Here is a 26,685-nt window from a genome sequence, read left to right as displayed (position 1 = left end):
AGCACAAAACATGGCTAAAGGCTTCCCACACCTCTCCCAGGGCTTGCAGGCTGATGACTATTTCCATCTTACCCTTATTTCTCTCAGATCACCCTGTGACTCACAGGAACACAGCAGGTAGCAGGGTTCTCACAGCCCCTAACTATCAGCTATATAAGTGAAGGAGCTTTCTAATACTTCTAAACCGAGCAAGCCAGCAGTCCTCTGAGTGTTATTCTCAACACAGCAAAAGAAAACATTTTAAGGAGTAAACACCTACTCTTCATGTCCTGTTGATGCCTGCAGGTTCCCCACTGGTAGTTTGCAGTTAGAGAGATACTGGCAGATTAGAGTTAAAATATGGTGTGAGTACCCAGTTACCACACCCCGATAAGCAAGGTATAAGATCACAGAGGTGACAGTAATGAGAGCAAGGTACAGGGAAGACCAGCTAAGTACAAAACACTGCCTTTTTCAACAAGAGAGGATCCTGTACATTCCCTCCTCCTTCAGGATGGCAGTTCCATGGCTAGAACAGAGCTGAGCTCTGGAAAAAAAAAAAAAAAATATATATATATATATATATATGAATATTATATATATATAAAATCAGCAATTCTGCCCAATTCTCCTCAGAGATACTCAATGCCAATGAAAAACTGTGCATTCCAGCTTCTGTCAGTGCTTTTGTTTGAAACCAAACACAACACCATGAAGGAAAAGCTATGACATGGAATATGCAAGCATACTGTATCTAAGCATGGGTGTGAGGACAAAGTGTGTTCCACCAACATCTGCATCTCGTGACCTACTTAACTGGTTCCCTGTGCAACTTGCAGGGTTATTATTGTCATTAAACATCCAGATTGCAGCAGTAATACCTAGAAGTCCTTATCAGAATCGGAACAAACCTGTGATAGTTCTGTTCAAACAAAGCCTCCCTTATGATTAGCTAAGCAATCTCTTAGAATTCATACCAGTTGCTCTACTAACCTTCCTGCAAACTCTACCTCCTCTTTCCCAAAGATAAGAAAGCCCTGGAGTTCTACTAACTTCTGCATTTTGGTCCTTTTTTTTTTTTTTTTTTTTTTTTTTAATAAACAGTGAAATCCTTGCAAAAGTGTATTTTAAATAGGGTATATGTAAGTTAATACATTTACACAGTATTTTGCTCTACAAAAAGGTTCCATCTGCTGCCTGTTATATGTCACAGACAGAAAGATAGCTAAATTTAAAAAGTACTGAGATCAAAATATCAAACACTAAAAACAGGACAGCTACAACGTAAGGTAGTATGTGCCATTTCAGTTCTTCTTTTGACATTATGTTAACCTTTTTCCCATGAAATTACTCTGCTTGTTTCAGCACACAATGTTTAGTGTGCAAGGAATAGAACCGAGCTGAATAGTTGAGGTACTTATTACCTTGAACATTAACCAGATTGTGAAAGAACAATTGGTCTTCTAGTAGGCTCATATTCTCCCATTTACTTCCCCCATCAAACGCAAGTCCTCTATTATTTCATGTCCAACTCAGCTTTCCATGAAAGAGTACTTTGTTCCACAACTTGTTTTCTAACTCTTCAGAGCAAGTGAGGAAGGAAATACATACTCGGTTCCTGGAAACTTTTGTCATTCACAAGAGAGAGACAGCTGCCTATCTTTTAAGGGAAGGAATGCTGACGGCCATGTCCAGAAGCACTTGAAAATTTTGGTTCTCGCCAGCCACCACCATCTTCTACCTTTTCTGGGCAAGGCTGTGGAGAGTGTGATGGTAAGATGACTTCAGTGACCTCCATGACAAAAAACTTTACAGATACTGCCAAGTTCCCATGCCGGTCTTCTCAGGCATTTGGCCCTTTTCACCTAAAAAAGCAGATATGTTTCCTTCAAAATAGCTGGGCAGTTACCTACTAAATTTACACAGTTCTCTTCCCATATAATCATGATGGTTAGTAGTGGTGCTCCAGAAGCATCTCCTCTTTGTAACAGGAGCAGGACTGCTGGATGGACATTCAGTATGAAATACTTGGCGAACGGGAAATCTCTCCAGAATGATCTGTCTCACCTGTAACGGATCCTTGTTCCTTACTGCTGTTTCTTTCATATTTTTTGGTTTTACTACCATGATTTATTTATTTATTTATTTACTTATTTATGAAAGGCTATCACTGGTTTGTGGTAATGACTCTACCTGAGAAGCATATTATAAAATACTCTTTCTATTCAGTAATCAGAATACATTAAACTTCAGGACAGCATTTTATTTTGCTCTGAAAGAATATTTTGCCACCTTCTTTTTCTATGAAGAAACTAAGGTAGGAGGACACAATAAATCACTCTCTATCTATAGGCAAGCAATGTAGAGGAAAAGAATAAGCTCTTCATTACTGAAAGAAAAAGATAATGTGTATTACTGTGCTTGAGAAGTCAAGTTGTTTAGATCTGGAAGATTTACATAAAAGTACTGGCAGAAACTGCTGACAGATAAAAGCCAAAACAGTTCCTTCATCTTGGGAATTATGGGAAACATAAGTACACAGAAAGTTAAAAATAATGAGTGTACAGCAGTCACACAGAAGAAAAAGCAAACAATGGTGAAAGTAATCCAGCATCAGAAGCTTTTTTTTTTTTTTTTATTCTGGAAACTAACATATTTCAAATCAAGCCTTTTCCCTCCTTAAAAAAAAAAAAAAAAAAAAGTTTAGGGCTCTATCTGAAAGGCAATCTTTTAAGAAAGTAAAACTGGGTTAATCCTTACAGCCATTAAACTATTTGCTGATCTGACACAGATACAGAAACAACAATTTTATTCCTGAACTGTATCTACAGAGAGTTAATCCCACATTTGTCTTTAATTTCAGATGAAGAAGAAAATTCTCAGGCTTTATAATAATAGATTCTCTGACCCATATCATACACCTGTCTAGGTTTCTCTCCATAGCAAGGTTAATGTTGATTTCTCATCCCCACTATATGTTACACAGCTGAGATGCTATACAAGATGGATGTCATGGAATATGAAGTACAAGCACTTACTGAATGAACTTAAAGACCTCTTTTTCATAAATCACTGTTTGTTCCCACTGCACTAACTTTAATTTAGATCTTAGCAGTTAAAGCTGTGAACTAATTTCACGGATCTTTACAAAGCAGTCAGGGTCTCAACTGGCTGGTTAACTGCAACAGGACAAAGAACTTTATTTGTGTACTGTCTAGCACATGATGTTGCAGAAATTCATACAGTGTAAAATTTATTTATGGGAAGTGTTAAAAAATTGATAAGAACAACAAAGATAGTGTAAATGAAAAGCTAGCATGAAAAACTGGCCGTGCTATTTTACATTACATTTTACATTATCTGCAAAGATTGAAGTCAAGGGTAAGAAGGTATGGAAAAGGATTTCAGATTGCATTGGTAGTTTTCCTTTGGAAAAAAAAAAAAAAAGCAATAGGCAAAGCCTGTCTTTAAGAAAACCCTTAGAATAAGCTACACATTGAACTCTGATAAAACCTTGTGCAACCTCCATGAAAGCCCACAGCATTAAAGCATTTCTTAAGGTCTAAATCAAAGAAATGTGTCTCTTTTGAAAATAAGTAGTATCATGGGAAGGAGCCAGGATGAAGGAGGAATAGATCAGGCTGAAATAACTGCAAAAACAATCTCTACATGGTCTTGGAAAGCCTAAACTGGAGAAGAGCTCAGCAAAGAAAAATAAATAAATAAATACATCTGGTTACAAGCTGACTCTGTCTCCTATAATTTTAACTCATGTGCTTAAATGAAAGCTGCTGTTCCAGAGAAGATGCCAGGGAGGCAGAAGCTCACTTTATGTCCTCTGCAAAGACTCAAGCAGCACTCTGACCCCCCTGCTTCCCTTCCTTTCCTCGCTGCTGCCACTGGACGTTTTCTATTTTCTCTAGAGAAATTTCATGGGGAGAAGGATCAGGCCTTATGCTGTCACTGAACTTAGGGGAGTACCCAGTATATAAATGAGCGCTACAGTAATATGCTGCATAGCTAAGTGCTGCAAGTATACCATGTTTCTATGAGTCACACACACACACAAAGAAAAAAAAGTAAAAAAAAGTTTTTCCACCATCCTGATCCTGGCCATGAAGTTAGCTGCTCTTCTGACACATCCGTATCTGAAAATATAATAGCACTATCAATACTTCTATCTGCATTCTCATATAGGTACAGAGAGCCATTAAAGCAACAATCACTTGTAAGAAACGGGTGGAGGTTTGTGAATCTGAAAGTCTTTTGGCTAGATGGAATATGCCTTCTTCCACACTGGCCAGCAAAAACTGGGAACTATTCTGCCAAAAGGCCAGGCATACCTTGGTTGTTTTCCTGCTATCGTACCAAGTTGAAAGAAAAAAAGAAGTAACAAAAATAAAAATGAACTCTTACACGTCTGTTTCTGTTACTGTGCTCCAGAGGAATCCCTTCATCGTCATCTTGCCAAAGAAAGAACCAGAGTTACCTTTATTTGACCCTAAACTGAAAAACACACCTCTTCCCCTTTTTATTTTGCATTTTTAAAGGAAAGAATATCAATGATTTTTTTTTTTTTTTAATGTGGGCCATGCCAAGAAGCAAAAGGATGGCTCACTTGATTCCCAGATGGAGAATCCTTCCAGAAAACTAGTTCCCTGTCGAGAACAGAAGGAAGAGGAATGCATACATTTTAAACTGACCTAATTTTTTTAACAGGCTTATGACTCCCTGTTTTTGAGGGTACTTCACACGACTTGCCTGCTACATCCGAACAAGCATCTTTCTACCTATTCCTCCTTCTAATTTTTCCCTTGCAAACTTGGGAATGCATCTCTAAAAACTTGCATCATAATTAGCTCAGCCATGGTATCTTCTTTACTGAGGCACCTACAAGACAAAGCTCCTCGAAAATAGTAAGTGGAGCAGACAGCTGTTGTAACTCACCTAAGCCTTACTACCACCAAGTATGTAATTCCTGCAGGACTAAGAATCCCTTCACAGGAGCCCGTCACCTCCCAGAGGGTTCTAATATTTCATGCTAAACATGTCATGAATGTGCCATTAATAGCCTGTTTAAGAGAGATCAGTTTGAGCAATCATCTAAATCTAGGTCTTGTTTAAAGGGAAACACTTTTTTTTTTTTTCTAAGCAGCATATTTCTTGATTTCTCAGGGGAGCCAGCCCTGCAGCTTCTCTTTTTCTTGCATTTCAGTACAACAGTCAACCTTCCACCAGTCAGCATCTCAAACACTGTTCTCAAACTGGGAAGTCTTAGGAGACAAAGCAAAGCAACTGGTTATTCTCATGGTATTCAGTCGGGAAAAAATAATGCAAAGCACTAAGTGAATAATGCAAAGCACTCTGATATGTGCTGCCAGAGGTTGCAAAGGGACCTGACTGGAGGGAGAAAGTGTGAAGCCATAGGTGTAGACTCCTCTGGATGCACATACACTCAACTTGCTGAGTTTCTGTTTCCAAAACCCTGGAGGATTCCAAAGAGCTATGTAAAGATTGTTTGTTGTTGTTGTCTTTGTTGTTTTTTTTTTTTTTTCCCCTGCAAAATAGCTGCAAGTTACGTATCATAAAATTGCAGGCAGGAATTTACATATACTGAGAGTCAATACTGTATCCATACATCAAGCCTATCAAGACTAAGAGCAAATTTCCTGGGTGCTGAAATGTCGACTGATGCCATCATCTAACCGGGCTTTGTAAAGGAAGCTGCCTTTTTCTTTTCTTTCTTTACTTTTTTTTTAAATTATTTTTTTTTCACTTTAATTTGAAACAAGATAATAAGCATGGACTAAAGATTTCTGACAGGCCACAAACGGCTGACCAAATCACATTTAACGTGACAGAAAACTAGATTTCCTAAAATATTACATTTGTCCTAAAATGAGAGAACTTCATGCTTTTACTTCTGAATGGCTATCAACTTGAGCCCAATAGAACAAATTGGAACCACATTGAAGTCTACTTTTCTTGCTTGCTTTATAGCTTCACCATGCTTTATGCACATTACATGTTCTCTCTTTCTCTCTCAGCATTTGGTCTCTTTTTCCTTCTGGCATTCTGTAATCCTGCCAACCAACGAGCTTTGCTTTTAATAAGTAGATCTGCCAACTTAAACACCAGTCTCCTAAGGCAATCAAATAATGAAACACACATGTATGTACTTGCACGTAATCTGTCAAATACCTCTATAGCCCACTACAAACGATTTTTGCAATACGGGGTTTTCATAGGAGCATGCTTTCATATACCCTTGGTTTTCAAGGATCAAATGGAGTGGTTCTTCGCAGTCCTGTGTCTTGTTTGTACATACAAATGTAATGGCCTGCAGATTACATATCACTATCTACAAGGCACACGAGATATAAAAAAGTAAGAATAAAGGATGTGCAGGCAACTTCCTACGAAATACGCATATTTTCAATTTTTCCATCTTGGTATACAGATCTTGCACAACATATCACAGATTCCTCCACAGCAGAACACTCTTTCCATGTCTTTTGTGTGTCTGGCGAATTAATGAACAACCAGTCAAGAATACGTTACCTACCTCCTGAATTGCTCATCTATCATCTGCATTGACACTCTCTTAATTTCCACCTTCTAAACTAGTATTTCCCCAAGAGAAATCTAATATATGTTGCTAGTAATAGAGTTATCCAGGAAAAAAACTTTGTCACACTGGGATGAAGTTGCATTGCCATGCTTCTTGATTAAATAAGGCCGCAGTTTACAGCATGTCAGAATAGCGAAGGTAGCAAAAATATCTTTCAAGTATTCAAGTTATTGACTGGTATTAGAAAAGTAGTATTAGCTTTCAAGTACTATAATTTCCCACACAACTCTTGGCATAATTCGGAAAAATTCCTACATTGTTTCCATTAATCACAACTACAATACAATGAAAAAAAGCAAAACTACTGGACATACATCATAAAAATGTAAAGCAAAAGGTATTTAAAATGTGCATGGCTCTAACGTACATATTTTAGTTACAAAACATGCTCTACATTTACAATGAAGTGCTGAGAATTTGAAACTTGAAATTCTCAGAATCAGGAAAAAATTGAGATACCACTAAATATCACCACATCTGTTCAGTGTGAGTGCTCACATTCTAGTAATTTTTTTGCTTTTGATGCTTATGCTTGGATTCCAGCTGGTGAAGCTGGATGATGCAGGGAGAGGTGCGCCAGTAAAATTTGATTGCTCTGAAGAAATCCTCTCAGACTCCCAGTACTCGGCAGCTGAAGGCAGCAGTGGAGCGAGTAGACAGTACTTGTTCCTTTTGACAAATGAAGCCTTACACTATCAAACCTAAAACAGTTCTGGTTCTTGGTTTTAGTTATCTTAATGAACATTTAACCTAAATTTTATTTGAGTTCTGTCCCCAGAATCGGCTTTTTGCAATGACTCCCTATTATTAGAAGACTACACTTAAAACCTTAAAATATCTTAAAACGGTAGTTATTTTTTCCTCCTTATTTTTGGGCTGCCTTATTCCTCACAGGAATTATGATGCTACTTTTACTCACAACAGTGTCTTGAAGGTGACTTAGTATCTGTGAAGCTCTGTGAAGGTATTATCAGCAATGCCACTGGAACGGGCACACGAGGCAATGAGGAAATCTGTATCTAGAGAGGAGAATACTGTGAAGAAAAGGGGGCTTAAGACCACAAACTAACAACCAGAATGAAGCAATTCTCTTCCAGTGAAGACCTCTAAAATGAGCAGAGCAAGCACGAGAGGGAAAAGGGATCAAGGAACTATGCAATTAAAAACTGTATCAGACTTCACACACTCTAATGAGCTGTAATTACAGGTACAAACACAAGTTTTAAATGCATAGTTTTGCAATCTTAATGATCTCCTCATACAGTGTGCAATTCACTGTATACGTGCACATGCACCATGGTAATAAAACTCCGTATTTATTTTAAATGTGAGAATTTGTTACAATAACAGGATATCGAATTAAAAATGTCACCATACCATTTTCTCTCTTTTAAGAAACCCTCATTACTGTCACACTAGTTACCCAAACAAGCAGCCCTGAGAAAAAAATAGCCTTGCCAAAGCAGCATGGAACAAATTTTTCACTTGTGTTAGGGAAGATGACTGAATATAACGGAAGAAGATAGCCGGGTGAAAAAAATCTCTACACTGTCATCACCAAATACTACTAAGTGTCCATCCCCTGTCCTCCCTCCAAATTAAGACATTTTTACTACTAAATTTGCAACTCTTTTTATAATGGACATACAAAGAGTATGTCCATTATAAAAAGTAAATATCTAAACTAATATCACCTCTATTAAGTATGTACTATAGGGAGGAGTCTGGACATGTTAGGAACATGCTTAAAATTACCTAGAAGTTACGAGCTTGATGCAGGAACTACTAGTGAAATTCAATGCCCTGTGTTAGTAGAGGAAGCTCAGACAAGATGATCATAGTAGTATTTAGGCTCCATCTCTTCAAAATCCGTGAAAGTACAGTCAGAGAATGTCCTTCTTTACAGCAGTGCTCACTGTGTGCATGCACGTTCATATTATATGCAATTTGGTATACTGAAAAAAGAGAATTTCTGCAGAACAGAGCTAGCATAATTATAGCAATTGTACTCCAAACCCTAAAGGCAATGGGAATTTTGTCCAAGAGAAATGATAGAAAGAACTGTAGGATTTGTCCCACTGCTACTAAACCCTGACTGTAGGTCTGACCCTGTGCCTTCTGAAGTCAAAATTGGTTTTGCCACCAATTTAAAGGAAAGCAGAATAGGAGCCTGCTGCTTCTTGTAAGAACAAGTCTTTTAAGTAAATAAAAAAGTATAATATTTACAAGAACAGCAGTACTTTAAAATAATCTCATTTTTAGTTTGCATCCAAAGGGATTTTGAATAAAACTCTTTAATACTCTGCTTAGAAGAGAACAGCTCTCATTAACAAGCATGGGCATGTTACATCTAAACTACCAGACAATCTACCACAGCATTTGATTGACTGGGTGTTTAGATCAAACAGACAATGAACAGAAAAAAAATAAAAAAACATTCTCATCTTATTGGTGTGTTCTTTCTGTGTCATAATAAAACCCTAGATATTTGTCTTAGAGGAAACATCTGGAGAAGAAGCACAACAGTTGGTAACTGTCTTCCCCTTTTTTGCTGAACTGTACATGCAACTCAATGTCCTGTGTCTTAAGTCACTGGGGGGAAGCACCCCAACGTGCTACCCTTTTCAGTGCAAGTTTTAGTATCAGGGACAGAAGAGACTTTTCACTAGCTCTAGGAGACTAGTACAGTCCCAAGCAGTGGTCAGTTACGTACAACAGATGAGTGCCAAATGTTCCTCTACTGGACAGTCAGAATCCTCCCAGAAGCCAGAGCACAGCTGAAAGAAGCAGGACTTCATGCTAGTTGCCCTGTAGTAAACACTGTTAAAAGTCGTGACTTACTATAAGAAAGCAAAACAAACAAACAAAAAAGTGCCCTGATACTAATGGGATTGTGAAAATCTCTGGTTTTACATATAAGACTGCAGCTTAGACAGGCTAACAAAAGGTCTTGGAGTTGTCAGCACTACGTCTGAACCCAAGAGGAAGTTAAAAAAGCATGAAAGTGGTGGGGAATGCACATTGATCTTTCAACCAACGGTAATAAATTATAAATTCAGCAGAGCAAAGAGAATTCATACCCCTGTGCACTTGAGGACCCCTAACTAAGTGAACAGAGGTCCTTTATCCCCAGATACTTGATATGAAAGTTTTGCTACTGACTGTTTTGAATATGAGTTCCTTAACACTTTCTCTATTGAACAGGCCAGACTGTGGGGACCTTTGTTCTCAGAACTGGCTTACACTGGAACAAAAGGCCTCCCTAAATCTTTCTTTCCATAAGAAAATTGCTTATGTAGGCTAACGAGCAACTATGTTATTCTGGCTTTGGAACAACTGAATAGATTTGGACTGGCAAGAATATAGTCTACATTATACTCAAATATCTGTACAGATTCAACTCCAAAGTACCCAAGATAACTCATTTCAAAATGTCAAGGGATGACTTTTTCTGATGTTTCTCTCAAGGGAAAGAGTATATTGCAAATAATGCAATAAATATGAAACAAAGAATGAAAGACTGTGTTACAGTCAGAGGCACAGAGCAACCAAATCTGAAGCCAAGAACTTAATGTTTCCGTGGAGCTCCCAAATGGCACCAGCCCATCACAGAAGAGCTATACATCACCCACACATGGACAGCTCTGGGACCTGTGCTTCATGGAGCCAGGAGACCATGGGAGCAGAGCACACCTTGCTGCATCCCACCCATATCCTGAGGGCTTGCAGCTCTTTGCAGACCAAGGCAGGTTAGAGACCCCTCGGACATACACCACCAAGTAGGAGGAAAGCAGGAAATCACAGAAGGCTTTGCAATTGCCTCTGTGAGTCCTCACCTGCACCAAGCAGCTGTATCACGGTGAGGAAACAATTCGTGGCTACATCTGCAAGCAAAACAGACATTTTCACTTCTCCATTCAAATGCAGCACATTAAAAATTAAGAATTAGCAACAGAGGACTTGAATGTGTCATCATGGTGTTACACACCATGTGAAAGTAGGAAAAAGACCGCAAATCTTTGCCCTTAACTGTTTATTTCTGGAATTTTTCTGGGTAGAAGGATAATGAAACCAGACACAGCTGTGCAACCTTATCTATCACTGTGTATAATTAGTGGTTTCTTTCATTAATTCCCTAATTAAAGTGCTTTGGTCTACCTCCAGCCAAAAGCAGCTCAGGAAGAGAGGCTTGGAAATGAAATAGTAACTTCACAAACTAAAAGGCCTGCCCTTGACACAGACTTTGAGAGGAAGGCATAATACTCTTTGAAATATGGGTCTATCCTGTGTGATACCATTTAGAAGTCCTTCACCAAGACTAGTCCTCCATGCTCATCAGTCCCCTACAAAATGTTGTCCAAGTGAGATGAGGAGATCGAGGATGAAATCAGTGACAGCACTCTCTTGTACCCTAGCAAATAAATTTCACTGTTATATTTGTAAACAAGACATATAGAACTCATACGGCCATGCCTCCTGGGAGGTATGTTTCCTCCTTGGACTACAGAGATCACTTTGCACTATACTCCCTTCTTTCCCATCTAGCACAGGAGTGCTGGATCATGCTGCATCAGATGTATTCAGTCCTACGGGAGAGAAGGAGCAAGGAAGAGGCTCATGAACTACATCAATCTGATGTGCTCAACCGAAAATCTGGCTATCCGGCAGTACCTTTACATTTTTGAGTATGCATGTTTTTTTTTGAAGGAAACATCAAATGGTAGGAAGGGTTAAATGCACATCTGGTCTTCCAGAATAGAGTAACAACAACAAAAAAATATATCAGTCTAGTTTAAGCCTTGCTCCTCTGTTGCCCAGAGCTGAAAGGCACAGAACAGAACTATCTGCCTTCCTTCAGCAGGTCTGCCTGCTACAGGAACGTCTTCCCATCCTGGACACTACTGAGTGACCTGCCAGCATGGATGGAAACCTGCATGTTTAGACCTAAAATGGGTAGATCTCCCTTCTTGTCCTCGATATCCATGGTCTCTACTGAAAAAGCAACCTCAGACATTAGCCTCTGGGAAATGCTCTAGCCCAGCAAATGATGCCAAGCACATATGAATGCATCCAGTGAATTATACAAGCAAATTGTTCGACTGCTAGCTGAACTGTTAAAGACCTTTTCCACCTTTCATGCCATAGCATGCCACAGTAGTTTTGAAGTACAAGATAGTCCTAAGAGATATTCTGAAGAGTACAAACCATACGCAATCACATCTTCCCCTAGCACATGGTAGTAGCATGCTTTGGAAACTCTGTCCTAGGGACTTTTGATTTTGGATCTTTATTACCTAATATGGTATCAGCCTAAATATCATTTTCACATGTTGTCTTAAATGTAAGCTATGCATTCCTTTTAAAAAGTAGAAAATAAATAAAGAATACTGTTTGAATGCTGCTCTCTTAGACTGTTGCATACAGCATTCAATTAAGACTGAACAAAAAGCAGTGAAGTTAGTACAGAAATTTATACCAGCAAACGCTTTACCAAGAGACTCCAGGCAACGTTCAAGAATGTGAAAATTTCTGTAGCAAAGTGCAAAAAAGAAACACATACCTAACAAGAAAGCAAAACAAAATAAAACCAAAAATAAATATTGTCACTGATGAAAATAAAAAGTAGGATTGTTTTTAAACATATACTTTGCTAAAAGCATGAACAGAAGTTATTAAGTTTTAACCACAGTTATTGCTTCAAAAAAACAAAAACCAATTTTCTCTTTAAGTTCTCTTAAGTACTTAAGAGTCTCACCAAATTATTCTCAGGACTTAAAATCCTTCTCCAGTTGAATTCCTTTTTAAAATCCTGTAATTCCCCTCATCATTCTTAGCTATTAAAATAAAGCAGTTCTTTGTATGGTAGCCTTCAGATTGATTTCACGGATGTTCATCATGGAAAGTAGCCTTGGAGCAAGACACAGATGTGAAAGAGTGCATAGCCAGCTGTAGTTACAACACCCGTGTTCTTTCACACAAGAAAATCTGGATGTGTATATGGCATCACACAACTATTTAAGTGGGCATGGCTGTTTGCTTGGGGTGCAGAATGATCCATTCTTGGCAAATATATAGCAGCATGTGTTGCTGAAACTCACAAACTGATATTATCATATGCAAACCTAAGTAAGAACTATTTCCTAAGCAGTGGTGTTTTTTTTTCAGATGTTCCTGGATCACAGCTAAAAGAACAGATTGAGATAATTCCAGTTGAGAGGAGTAGGCTACTTCACCTTTGCCTGGTTTTGTATCTTGCCCCAGGAAGATTCATGTCATCAAGAGGTATTAAAATACTCAATCTGTATTATAGAAGGTAAAAAATTCCAGCAGAATCACTCAGCAAGACGCCCCTTTTGTAACTATAGAAAGGTGTATCAAAATGAGTGCAATAAAAAACGATGAATTTCTTATAGCAACAGAATAGTACTGTATTGCTTCCAGTTTCTTAAAATATGTGAGGAAAGGCAGTATTTTTAAAGTAATTGATACAGCTGGGAAGAAAAAAAAAAAAAAAAAGACATTTCAGCCACACAATTCAGATCTGAAGTCATCCCCGAGGAACATGAGGAGCTTCTGTGTGCCCCAAGTAATATAATTTTTCTCCAGAAATAGCAATTGGTAAGTAAAATAAAACATTTTTTTCCCACACAACATGGAAGACAGCGGTTGTGAAGCTCCTTCCTTCCTCGTGCTTCCTTCCTCCTCTACCAGCAGGTGGGGCCAAGCATCAACCATGAACTTGCCCAGGTCTCAATGTGAACGCTAACCAGCATTTTTAAGTCCAGCTCTGGGCTCACTGTGGTGCTCACAAAAACTATTTTGTTTACTATCACCCTGCTCTTACCACTGAGAAAAAAAAAAAAAAAAAAAAGCTTTGTCTCACTTCAATACAGCTTGCAAAATATTTGTTTTCATTAGTGGTAAAACCAGGTGGCGAGAGCTTTGTTTTCAGAGATGCACCGATCTAGCAGTTTGAAATTTGCCTCATACACTGAGAAACGCGACCACAAAGAAGCTGGTGAATTTTTCTGGAAGGAACTTGCCCCATTTCTCACTGCAAGTGGAAAATCAACCAGCTTTGAAAGTTTGTGACTGTAGGGCATTCCGACGACTGCAGCCAAACAAAGGCTTGCTCTCTAACTGGGCTTTTTAGGTTGAGTCCAAGGGCTCTGGATTGAGTGGCAAATACATTCACCAAATGAGATAGTGACTCATCACTTCACCCCATAATTTCCTTTTTCCATGTGCCTGAATCAGGAGAGATGACTCTTCTCTTCCCAGCTGAGGCTCCAGGTTCGCTGCGCTCCACTTACTATTGTCCCCCTACTTTACAAATGTAAATAATTTTCAGAAATTCAATCTCTCTGCTGGCTCTATAGCAAAATTAAATGCAGAAACAAATTCTACAGCATATTCAGTTCAACTGTGCACAAACGGTTTTCTGCTCTCTGTCAGTTTGGATCCTTGTCAGACATTGCATAACCCGGTCTTTGAAAGAAAGAGTTTCCAAATGTTCTGTCATTATCTTTGTCTAAGTCGCTGATCAGTATCTGTTCAAGGAGAAAAGTAAGGAGGGCTGCTGTTTTTTTGTTTGTTTGTTTTAAATTTATGGTATAGTTTCATCATAAGGAGGAAGAGCTTCTGATTATTTTTAGGCTCTAAAACAGCTCAAATGGTATGAAGTGTCAGCAAACACAACCCTTTTAAGTTACACAGGAAGTCGCAGGAAGCTCCAAAACATCAAAATAGAAAAACTTCACATGAAGCTCTCTTTAGCCTTCTGCAAACTGGCCTTCATTTAAAAGTGAGAATTGAACATTCCAAGTGAAATCTGAAAGTATTTATGTCAATTAATCAAAGCTTTACTCACCAAAGTCTGTTTAAAATCAGCTTTCAGAAACGTGGTAGAGAAGCAACACTAAGAAACAAAGTACACAGCCATATCAGCCTGAATAAAAGTTCAGAAAACTCAGCTGGACTCAGAACAAATTATGCATTTTTTGTTTTCAAAAGTTGCTTTCAAAAGCCCTATAGAGCTGCAATGTAAAAAAAAAAAAAAAAAAAAAAAGGCAAAGAAAAGAACCTCAAGACAAAAAGAAGAATTTGTTGTATCAAGTCTCAGTCACATCAACTTCAGGGTCTCTGGAGGAGGGTGTAAAGGCAAACCTGTGCTGGGTTTCCACACTTGAAGTGCCTTGACCCCTCCCAGTGGCGGCCATTCACCCTGCCTTGGTGGGAGATGGAGCCAGGGAGAAAATCGAGAGCCTCACACCAACCACACAAATTAAGTCTGCCTTTTGGTAGCTCTGACCCGCACCAAGCCTAAAACTGAAAGGTGCTAGAGACTTCCTGAGCCCCCTTATTTTCATATCTTTTCAGATGCAATTAAAAAAAAAAACAACCCACCAACAAAAACAAACTCAGACTAAATGTACTTCTTCATTGACAAACTTAAGGGGAAGGCAGACAAAAATTCAATGGTCCTAGAATTTCCTTCTAGTATCCTCACTTCTGGTTTGATCAGTTTGTTCCAGCAATTTAAATGGGTTCTTGATAAAATAAAAATATGGAGGAAGATTTGACCTAGGTGTTAGAATAAGTAAGTTAACGTTTTAGCAGAATTTGACACCATCAGTAGTTTCATTTGCTTTCGAGTTAGCTTCTAATATTTAAAAGATCTTTCTATTTATAATTGAGACTGACAGCGTAAGACAAGCCTGATGAACAGCTCTGCCCATGTTACCAGCCCCATTAATGTCTATGCTTGTTTAGGTGCCTGCAGGTGCTTGCATCTGAGTGCTTGTAGCACTGTGAACACTGGCAGCATTTTGCCTAAATATTGCAAGTTTGATCTAAAACAAAAGAATCTGAACACTGGTGAGCAGCTGACCACACCTGAAAAGGCTAGGAAAAAAACATTCAGAATAAATACTGACGTATTAAAGATTAATGAAATTATTAGAAAGTAATTTCTTTTGAAAATATATACGCATTCGGTAAAATTAAAAGAACTTGCACAATTAAATATAAATTCTTAAAATCTCCAGTTCAGTTTCTGATATTCTTATCCACCACATACACACATAGGTATGTACAGAATTGACTCTTCACAGACTGACAAAAGTATACAGATTACAAATAACTAAGATACATTTAAGAAGTCTGTTTCCAGTTCCCCATTAATTTGTCATTTTGATACACAACAGTTTCAAATCATCAAGCACTGAAAATATAAACTTGACTGTATTTGGTCAAGCAAGTTTCATACTACGCATTAATTTATTTGAAATACGCTCCCAGGGTGTAGAGACAAGTATCATCCTGGGAAGAATCTTTTGGCCCACTGCCCATGACATTGGCTGCCGGACAATATTAACTGCGCTATTCCCTGCACCATAGAAACAGAAACAGCATAGCACCCTGAAAGTCAGATGTACATTGATCTACTATTATTGTCTTTAACTGAACTACATTTCCTTCTGCACCTCTGATTTCATCATAAACACCATTTTTTTGTATTAATTTGCTCAATTAAAAATTCTACCTTCTTTATTTATTTTTAGTAACATTCTCTCTGTGCACTTCTCATATCTGTTCTAATATTTGAAGCATTCTCTGCCTTAGTTCTTTACTACAAAAAGAGCTGTGAAGACACTTCAAATTAGTTTTCCCAATTTCTTTTAAATGACTTTAAAATTAAATACATGATTTTAAAAATAATTACACCTATCTCTTGAGCCATCTTGAGTTCAAATTTCTGTTTCCCCTACTTCTTGTTGAGGAAGGTCTAATCCCTGCTGCTAAAGTATTAGCGAGTGTGCCTAGCCATTTACATGGAGTTTGGAATCTTAAATTCAAAAAAGGTATGGGAACTTACATATATATTAATTAGAAAAATACATGGTTGTAAACTCATTCTTAAAAATGTTGGAACATGACAGGATCATGCATGCAGACTTTATCTGAGGTTAAGGTTCCCAGTTAAATTAGCACATTTTCTTGCTTCAAATCCCTACAGTCCCAAAATATTAAGAACAAGCACATGTAAATAGTGCTCTGTTCTCAAGGCAATAAAATTCAGATTACAAGAGAAGTAGTCACTGAGGCTTTGGGCAGTGTCTAATCCCACGGAAGCAGAAGAGAGTACATTTCAGCAGAGCTCCCCAAAACCTGCAGCAGGGTTTCACAGGGGAGCAATTCCCAGCAGCCAAAGCTTCTAGAAATACCTGTTATGAACACAAACCCAAGGCAGGCTCAGAAATTGAGATTAACACCAGGACTTCTTATTGCAGTGCTTTGGCCAGTTCACAGCATGGAGCTGAGAACGGGAGCACCAAGCAAGCATGAGCACAGAGCCCAGGCGAGTTACAAAGCACTACTGGAAGTTCAAGGCATTGAATGCATCAAAGCCTCAGGTGATGGTTACCTCACTGCAGCAGGCACATGTGAAGAAATCAGAATTTCCTTCCACCCTCTGCCTCTCCAAATGACCTGGCTGTGCTGAGCTGTCTATCCATAGAGCAATGGTTATCCTGCAGCTACATGTGATGGAGGCAACCACCTCAGCAGGTGGGTTAAGAGAGAAAGAAAACCTTATCTGATCAGCACATGCTAATATCTAAATCAGGGAATTATCAAAGAAGTTTTCTTTCAAATGCAAATATCCCATTTTCCGAAGCAATCAGGTAAGAAACCGTGAGACTTGTGTGGCCAGAGGCTGAGGGTTCGAGGACAGTATGACCTAAAATGCACCACACACCCTTCTGGCTTCTGTCTGGGTGTACATACACCATTGTTAGAATGAAGGCATTATAGACTTACAAGCTATTCTCAAGTGTTTGAAGATATTGCTGTGCTAAACAGTTTAGGTCTACTCCTTATTAAGTCCCTACCAACATGGAAACACTTCTTCCAGGTTTCTACTTTGTTGCCACATACAATTTTCTGTATTTCTGCTCTTACCTCTGTTGATTATCAACACAGCTAAATACAAGATTTTAACAGGTGATGTTGCAAACGTTTTTATTGAGGCAAGTAGTGACGATACCATTCAGGACCATGGTGTCGCTGCGAGAATAAGCCACACATTGTCACTTGTATTTCCTATGGCTAGAAATAACGAGAACTTAAAGCATTACATGTTGAAGTAATATGAATCACTCTAGATTTTTGAGAAGTGAAAGGCCAATGTAAAATCCATTCTAAGCCAAATGTGGCTTGATTGTATGTAAAACTCTAATATCTCAGCATCAGTCAATAATGCAGACAAATCACTCTGATGAAGGTTTTTTTCATTTTGTTTTTAAATCTATAGCTTTTCCAATTCCTGTTATGTCTTTTTTCTACTAGCAGGAGAATTCAAATCAAGTTCTGTCTGTGCTCTGTCCAACATACTGCTGCAAATGTAGGTTAGAATGCAATTTATGTTTAAACAAAGGAAGATATTTCCTTTGTTTATATAAGTGCTATTTTAATCCTGCATGCCCTACCCTGAAACAGACAAAATTAAATATGAATTTCTCTTTATCATCACTCTATTGTTCATTTTTAAATACCTACTCTTACTTTTAATGCCACATGAAAACCTCTGTGACAAAGTACATAAACAGCATGTTCCTATCAAATCTTCTGCTGTTGGCAAGAGAGTCATGTGCAATTTTTTACCACCAGATTCACCAAGAAATTTCTTAGCAGTGAGTTTGATGAACCACTGAAGGAAACGCGTCCATCAGCTTCTTGGAAACATAAAATCAACAGTAACTGCTCGTTCTCCATTTAAGCCTTTGCAGTGGTGAATGTTAAGTATACCTTTACACCTGTAAGATGTAGCTCACAGTAAGGCACTGCAGCAACCAGTAACTGAGGCAAAGCACTTGAGATCACAAAGTATATGAGCTATGTATTAAAAGCATGCATAGTTCTTCATTGACTGAAATGAGGCAGGCACTAAAAAAGCCTGATGAGCACACATATATACAGTCATATAAGGCACTGAAACAAGAATATCTGAAAAATGTGAAAGACAAACACGCACACACACACCTTCTGAGAACAGTACTAACCTTGTTGCTCAGTCTCTGCTTCAGCTTTTGCAGGACTTGGTGCGACAGGAAGGGGTCGAGGAGGACGAGGCTTTGGAGTTGGGGGAGATATTTTTTTTCTTCCAATGTACTCTACGTAAGTTCCTGGGAAATCCCCCCTCTCCCCTGTGGTTTCATTAAAGCCATTTAACCAACCAATCTCATCAGGCTTGGCTTCTTCCCCTTCACTGAATCCAAGTGCTAGTAAGGTACCTTTATTCACAGTTAATATATCTCCTAAGTGCAAGTCAATGTCTTCTTCTCTCTCTTTCTTGTAGTCATATAAAGCTCTGTATTGATATCCTTCAGCACTCATCTTGGCAAATGGTTTAACATTCAAAAGTGTTACTAAACAGTATCAAAATGCAATTGTCCAGTTATTTTTATGTACAGGTAGATTCAAGATGTACTAAATGTGATAATAAAAATGTCAATAGCAATGTCTAAGTAATAAAATCCACCAGAGAATCAAAAAGCACCAGGATCTACCATTTCACTACTGATGGTTCTAATTCATGCATTTATTATAAGTCAATGTCTGTTGCAGAAGAATGTGTTCCACTTCTTCTATGTCTAGCAGAATTCTTCCAGTTAGTTCCTTTTCTGAGCTTGCTGGCAATTCTGGGTCTCCATACTCAAGTTCAGCTGATTGTTGCAGCCAGTCACACCTTCTTCTGATGAACTTGCCATAGACTGCACACGTACCTTAAATATTCTGCCACGGAACTCTGCATGCATGCTCTTCCTGTGAAGAGAAGAAAAAACTGGTATAGTCATTTCAAATTCTCCAGATGCTTGCAAACTTAAGATTCTGCTCATGTTTTAAGCTTTCTGTAACCCTGGAAGGGATTGTGTGTCCCCCAAAACAGCCCAGAACAACACTCAAAAAAATGCATCACACACACACACACAAATCCGTCAACTAATGCTCACGCTTTCATAAAGGATATGTCTAATGACTTGAACCAAATTTCCATCCCTGCAGTACGAGGCATGCTGCTTCATACTGCCTGCTTCCTTCTCGGTGGCTTATTGCTACTGAAGGCTCTGAGAGTGAGAGGGCTAAGCCCTCGAGGTATCCCTGCCAGAGCAGTATCTAACCTGGCAGGAAGGTTTCACTCGTAATCTCCCAAAAGACACACAGCCACAACCCCTGCCCACAAAAGATCTGCCAGGACAGAGGTGGAGCTTGCTGTAATTAGTGCTGACGCACCCGGTGCTGGGGTACTCGACCTCCTGCTGCCAAGGCAGAAACCATGCAACAACCTCCAACTCAAAAACTGTATCCCCAAAAGCTATCGGAGGGAGGGGTCTTTTTGTAACATGCGAGAGAAACAAAATGTCTGAAATGCCTTTACTAGATGGGTACCATCCTTGTCTTCTTAAAAAAGGGGGGCTTCTCCACTCCCCCACCATCCAGGTGTTATTTAATGTGTTTACAGTAAAACACTGAAAAAGCAACCAGCAACTGAAATGGGCACACCCAGACCACCTAAGCAGCGCTAGCAGGAGGAAGGTATCAGGGTGTATGCTTAAATTACACTACAGGCAAGAGACTACAGGCCTAAGCGTTTGACTCAAGGTTGCCTGACTTTAAAGGGAAAACAGGATTAAAAAAAATTAAATTTAGAAAACAGTAGTTTAAAGACATATAGAACAGTGAAAGTTTTCTAAACATTACTTCAACTGTTACTCATTTTCATCTACTTAAAAAGTCAAGCCCAATCATAACTCGAAACACCACCCTGGGAACCAGAAAGTGCTAACTATTCAAAAGTGCATTGAAACTCCTAAACTGCAGCTGAATAAAAGACCTGAGGGGGCTACGTAATACCAGTAGGTAAAATATTAACTGCACACTGTATACTTAATGCCACAGAAGGCAGATTTTTTTATTTTATTTTATTTTTTTTAAGTAGCACTCTCACACTGTAAAGGGACAAGAGAAGACAGGGCTGGAATAGTGAACCTCTGACAGCAATTTTCCACACTGTTTTCTCTAATGTCTCGGTCATCAAGCCACTGGAAAAGCACTATTCAAAAAGCTAAAAAGCGCTTATAAGAACTGATATGGGCTTCCCTTTTCAGTGCGTGGCCTGATCCCTAGTTTGTATGGGGCTCCTCTTCAGTCCATCAGGTCTAAATATAATTCCCTGCAGGTTGTTACGCAACATCTCTTGTAACAGAAGACATAAGAAAGTCTTGCAAGTTCTTGAAGAACTTCCCTATCATCCACTGCAACCAGTTTTGCTGTAGGAAAGAATATTCTGAGTCTGAATTAGACTTCTCATTAAAAAAAAAAAAAAGCCTACACACATGTATTTATTCAAAAATTTTTCCAATCTATCCACAAGAACTAGGCATCCAGCTACCACCAAAATTTTAATGAGAAATTTCTGTAGCCACTTCTGAACACCCAAACTATGTGCCTTAGCACACATACTATCAAGCATCACAGACTCCAAAATTAACACAAAGAGAATTTCACCGATATTTATTTCGCTTTTTCTATCAGAAGAAAGTGCACAGACATTAAATTGAAAGGAAAAAAAAGGGGGGGGGGGGAGGGAGGACAGGGGACGATGACAAATCTACAGCACAACTATCAATTAAATTGTACAGAAGTCTTTTCAAAAGCATGGGTTCCTCTCACAGAGCAAGGAAACAAAAGACACTTTCACACCTTGGATTTCAATGTTGGGGCTAATCTAAATGTTTCCAATCAAAACCAAGAATGCACAGCAAAACCTGCTAGAAAATTACCACTTCTACTACATTAAATATTCCGAAATATTTATTCTTTTTAAGAAAGGTTCAACAAGTGCTCTGCTACAACTACTCATTTTACTCCTACTGCCTACAGGCATTTTGGCTGTTAACCAAATAAGTCTTCTAAACACTGCATAATTTAACTGACTTGACCTACTCCTCTGATCTTTTATTATCAAATGTATCATAGCAACTTTATGGCCAGATATTTAAGATGAATACTTGTACATCTTGCACTTGATCTGACAATGCAGAATTTGTCATGCTGTAAGAAAATGTCTGTGACAGTTTTGAAGCATATCTTTAAAAATAACTCAAAACCTAGATCGGAGAGAACAAAAGGTGCAATTTAGTTGCATGCTAGAACAACTCAATGCAGTGTTGGCAGCAAAGCTTCCCAAAACCCATCCTCCCCGGGACGCAGAACTGCAGCACTGGTATGTACAAAGCGCCCGGCACCACTCTTGGTACAGTGTCCCCGACATCTGTCTCCTGACTGACCTACTGTGCACGTACCATTTTATATTCTCAATACCTCTCAAGTCTGGGGATGGAGTGTGGCTCAGACCCTGTGAACCTTGCAGACAGCCCTAAAGCACATGGATGAGCAAGTTGTATTTTCTCCATAGCAGCCTGGTAACACTGCAGTGTCTCCAAACAGCCCTCTTTGATAGTTCTTCATTTTCTGCTCTGTTAAGATTCTGTATAAACAGACTCCCTTTACTCCAAGTGGACTTACATGGTCTCTACCCTCAGACATTTTGAGTCAAACTGATTTAAGCTGATTACTCTTAAAATAAATAGCTCGGAGACATCTTAAGTAGATGGGAAAAAACAAACCAAACACTTTAGGCAAGAAACATTGTTGTATTTGAGATGATGCATTACTGGATTTCCAGTTGGCGGGTGGAATGGAAAAGGAGGAAGAAGCATTGTAAGAGAATCAAATGCTCATTTGTTTTTTATTTACTGTCTAAGAGCTTGATCCCAAAGAAAGATTCCCAACTTCAGGCAGAATTCTGGTCTCTCAACAGAATGGTTTATGTTGTGCATATCAGCAGCTACGAACTTTGACATTCATCAGAAAGTTGCAAGAGGTTCACGTAAATTTAAACAGAAAAGGAAGGGGACGTGAAAGTGTCCCCTCTACCCCTCTTTCTATCCCTGTTAAGAACGATGGCTGGCTTCAACCCCACTGGCATTCCTTTGGGGACTGAGAAGAAAACCAACTTCTACTCGGTGAACCCACGCCACTGCCAGCCCAACCAGAGGGGCGTGTGTGGGTGTTACCAGTCCTGAACCCCTGGATCAGACAGCGAAGATTTTCTTTAAAATTAGTGAATTTACTAACCGCAGCTTTTCGTATTGTCACCTCTCTCTCACACTTGTGATCCCTCTAACGCTTACTCCAAAGATTTCCAGTAACTCCCCTCGCACAGGTACCGTGGGGTTTGGCGATTTGGAAGTTCAGGTACTGCACGTCGGGGCGGCACTGAAGCAACGGCAACCTGCGTGCCAGCGGGGGAGCCGGCTGGCCGGCGGGCTGCTCTCCCCGCTAGGTGTCCGCACACCTGTAACTCTGCAACTCCAGCCTCGGCTGCCCCTCCACTGCGATGCTGCCGTGCTCCGAGGGGCGACAACCCGAGGGGCGAGCACCACCCGGGCGCGCGATGCTCTGCAGGACAGCGAGGTCCGCGGTATCAGTATGCCTAATACTTCATTGTTTAAGCCCTTATACAACTTCCAGCCTTAGAGAGGGAGTTTCTAAGCCCGTGGGCTCTCTGAACTCAGCAAGCCCGAAGCAAGAAGCGCGTTTCCTCGGCCGCAACACAGCGCACGTCCCGCTCCCAAGCCCTCACGGGGGCTGCACGGCCACGCGAGCGGGGGGGCTCCAGCTACGGCCCCGCTCGCGGCTCGGGGACGGAGCCGCCCCGGGAGAGCGCCGGCAGCGCCCCGCCGGGGGGCAGCCCCGCCGCCTGCCGGCCTCACCCCGCGCCCCGGCACCGCCGGCGGAGCCCAAGCAGGAAGCGCCGGGCCGGGCCCCGCCGCCGGGAGCAGCTCCGCCGCCGCCGCCGCCGCCACCGCCACCGCCGGGGCTCGGCGCCGCCCGCACGGCCACACGGGGCGGGGGGGGGACAGGCGGCGGGCGAGGCGGCGGCACCCCGCTCCGCTTTACCTCGCAGCAGCAGCAGCAGAAGCAGCAACAGCGGCGGCGGCGCCTCCCTCCCTTCTCCGGGGCAGCCGCCGCCGCGTCGCTCCGCTCCTCCGCAGCCCGTCTGCTCCGTCCCGTGCCGAGCCGAGCCGAGCCGTGCCGAGCCGAGCCGAGCCGCTCCCCGCTTCCCCCGGCCGTGCTCGCCGACCCAGTGCCGGGCTGCGCGCTGCCCGCCGCCGCCGCTGCCTCCGCTCCGCCTTCGAGCCGCCCGGCGGCCGCCCCCTGCCTGACGGCGGCCGAGGGGCGGTGCCGCTGCCTCGCCGCCGCCCGCCGGGCCCCCGGGAGCTGCTGCCGCACGGCTGGGGCTCGCCGAGGGGCTCGGGGTGTCGCCCTCGAGGGGCTCCTCCCGCTCTGCGCTGCCCCCCGCTCGCCAACCTGCGGCCGCCCCGAGCCGTCGGGGGCCCGGCGACCTTGCCAAGCGCCCGGCAGCCCCGGCCTGGCGAGGGCAGAGGCGAATGGGCGGGGGTGGCGGCTGTCTGAAGCAGCCCAGATCTGGGGGGTGATAGCGTTAATTGCCCTGCCGCGGTGCCAAAGTCTGCCGGGCTCCGTGCGGGGCAGAATGAAATGACATATTCCCTGCCCCAAGGAGTTCACAATCTGAAGTGGATCTGAGAGCGCCAGGGTGTGACACGGCACCGCGGGGTTGCCGCAGCAGAAATGTTGCTGTTGGGGTGTGCGCACTGTGTTCGGGCAGGCCTGTGTTTATCTCTAGATGCGTACATATGTTAGCGTGAGTCAGGCCTTGTAGGTGTCGCTGTGAAAGGGGAGAAAGTGATTTAGGCCCAGGGGTAACACACGCAGGGAGCCGAGTGCAAGGACGGCCATGCACGAGGCAGCCTCATCAAGAACAGTCCCATGGGATGGCAAACACAAGTACCCAGCTTCACGCGACCAAAAGCAGCAACATGAGAGATATGCAGACCTTCAAAAGTAAAAACGAGACATCTGTGGTGCAAATGGGCACTGTTGTGGTCAAGGGTTCGATAAAGCACGGAGCTCGAACCAGCCAACTCCGTGAGGAGATGGCTTTTGCAGCTGTACTCACCAGGGGTTGTAGGAAGACAATCTGGGTGTTAAAGAGGTGCGAATAAAGATGGTCATGAGTATGAAGGAAGAACATGAGGACACAGGCAAGAGGTTTACTTGCCAGGACAGACTGCAAGGATCAGGCCTTATGTGTGGGAAACAGACTGGTGAAGTCTTCTCCAGCCCGAGGTCTTACGATGGAAAGAGAAGTATGAATTGGCCAGGGGGGAAGGGAAGAGAGCCTGGCTTTCATTTAGCGACTGGGCAAGTTAGCTTATGGTCTGATCACAGGCAGCTTAGAAAAGAAGTGAGAACAGTTTTACTACAACACACTGTGACAAGTTCTTGTGAGGTACAGCAGAGGTAGTGTGCATTTCTGAAATCTTCTTGCTTTTGGAGGTATTTTTGCTGAAAATGTTCTAAGCCAAGAAATTTGGTTGTACTGAGTGTGGAGAAGAAATTGAAATCTCTTATCAGCTATAGTTCCTTTAAAGCATACTCCTCTGTGGCCTCTTCTTTATGTTTTGGAGTCATTTTTTTATTTTTATGATTTTTTTCCCTATTGAGTTCCTAACTTCTCATGCTTCCAAGAGGCACTGGAATATTTCCTGACTCCTATTAATCCTTTCTGCATCAGTTCATTAGGGCTCAATTCACTTCAGATCTGCAGATGAGAGAAGATGACAACTCCTAAGCCCTCAGAGTAGCAGCACGGATCTGACCACACAAGGGTGTGACAGCACTGCAAGGCTGCAGCCACGGGGTTGCAGGATCCACTCCCTGGGAAACAGTAAAAATGCTCTCATTAGCCTATCTGGCAATCGAAGCACACAGAACACCTTTTAAACTAAACAGTCCATTTGGAATACGGACTGGTGTTTGCATGTAAGCAAGAGCATTGCTGTAATTTAATTACTAAATAGTAAAGTGGAAGGTTGTTGAGGGAAGTGACGGCTCTCTTCTCTTACATTTTTTTTCGTGGGATTGAAAATGCAGGCAGAAGTAGAGCTCAGAAAGAATGTTCCATTTCTTCTGTCCAGACTCCTGTCTCTGGCATTTGCTGTTGCTGAGGGCAAAAACAGCATGGATTTTGAAGGGGATTAGACAGACGGGCTGGTTGAAATGCCAGTCCCGGGCACTGGCCTGACAATGGGTATTTAAGGGAACTAAAAGCCTCTTGAGTAATGGTTCCCAACTGATGCAGCTCGACTTGTCCCACAGGTGAAAGGCAGAGCTGGAGTTGGTGGCTGTGCTCCCTCCCTGCTGGCATGGCATCCCTCACTGCAGGGAAAGCCTCCAGGGCAGGGTCAAATGGGCCTCCCTCCTTCTTCCCTTCTCTAGCAGCCGAGCATGCTTTCCTTACCACATTTGCTCCCTGAACTTGACTCTTGAGTTCACCTGTGGCACCTGGCTTGCTTCTTTTTCTTTGTTAAGCAAGGAGAGAAAGGAACCCAGAAGGGAGAAAGCAGGCAGTGCTTACTGTTGGGCCTGGTGTGACTTCTCTACCAAGGTCACTCCAGCTCTGTTTCACCCCCTTCCCCACAGACCCCAGCATTATGCCATTGTCTTCAGGGATCATTTCCCAAGTGTAATCTTGGTAGTTGAAGGCTATGCAATGAGGTTTGCACTAAGAATGTTACAAAGCAGTACTTTGGTGTAAGGCTGGATATGTATGGGAGGAGGATTCATAAGTTCAAAGCCTGGGTCCTTTTTCAGTCAGCTGCTTTCCAGGAGGTCTTGAGGACTGCATAAAGCTTTTATATGTAAAGCTTATAGTGGGAGTAATGCACCTAGGCATGCTTGATTAGGTACAGATTTCTTGAGAAGAATATTTCTTGACTGGAAGTTACTGGCAAAATGTAACCATGAATGTTTGTCAATCAGTGGAAAGAAGAAAAAACAGAAAGGTGAAATATAGGTGGAGGACAGGATTATGAAGGTACAAGCCATAAAGGCTTCTGCTTGCTAAGGAAGACAACTTTAGTCTC

At 41.4% G+C, this 26,685-nt stretch overlaps 1 protein-coding gene across 1 annotated transcript in view; it reads right to left on the bottom strand.

The window, feature by feature from the left end:
* Positions 1-23,887, bottom strand: part of PIK3R1 (phosphoinositide-3-kinase regulatory subunit 1) — a 58,366-nt gene extending 34,479 nt beyond the window's left edge. Inside the window, exons 1-2 of the mRNA XM_068666075.1 lie at positions 23,636-23,887; positions 18,673-19,435 (exon numbers count right to left, since the gene is read on the bottom strand). Coding sequence (XP_068522176.1) covers positions 18,673-19,006 — 334 coding nt within the window. The 5' untranslated portion in view covers positions 19,007-19,435; positions 23,636-23,887. The remainder of the gene's footprint in view (positions 1-18,672; positions 19,436-23,635) is intronic.
* Positions 23,888-26,685: the final 2,798 nt, after the last annotated feature.

The sequence above is a fragment of the Anas acuta genome, chromosome Z (genome assembly GCF_963932015.1).
Source record: "Anas acuta chromosome Z, bAnaAcu1.1, whole genome shotgun sequence".
Taxonomy (NCBI): Eukaryota; Metazoa; Chordata; class Aves; order Anseriformes; family Anatidae; genus Anas; species Anas acuta.
This window is presented reverse-complemented; position numbering and strand designations above follow the sequence as displayed.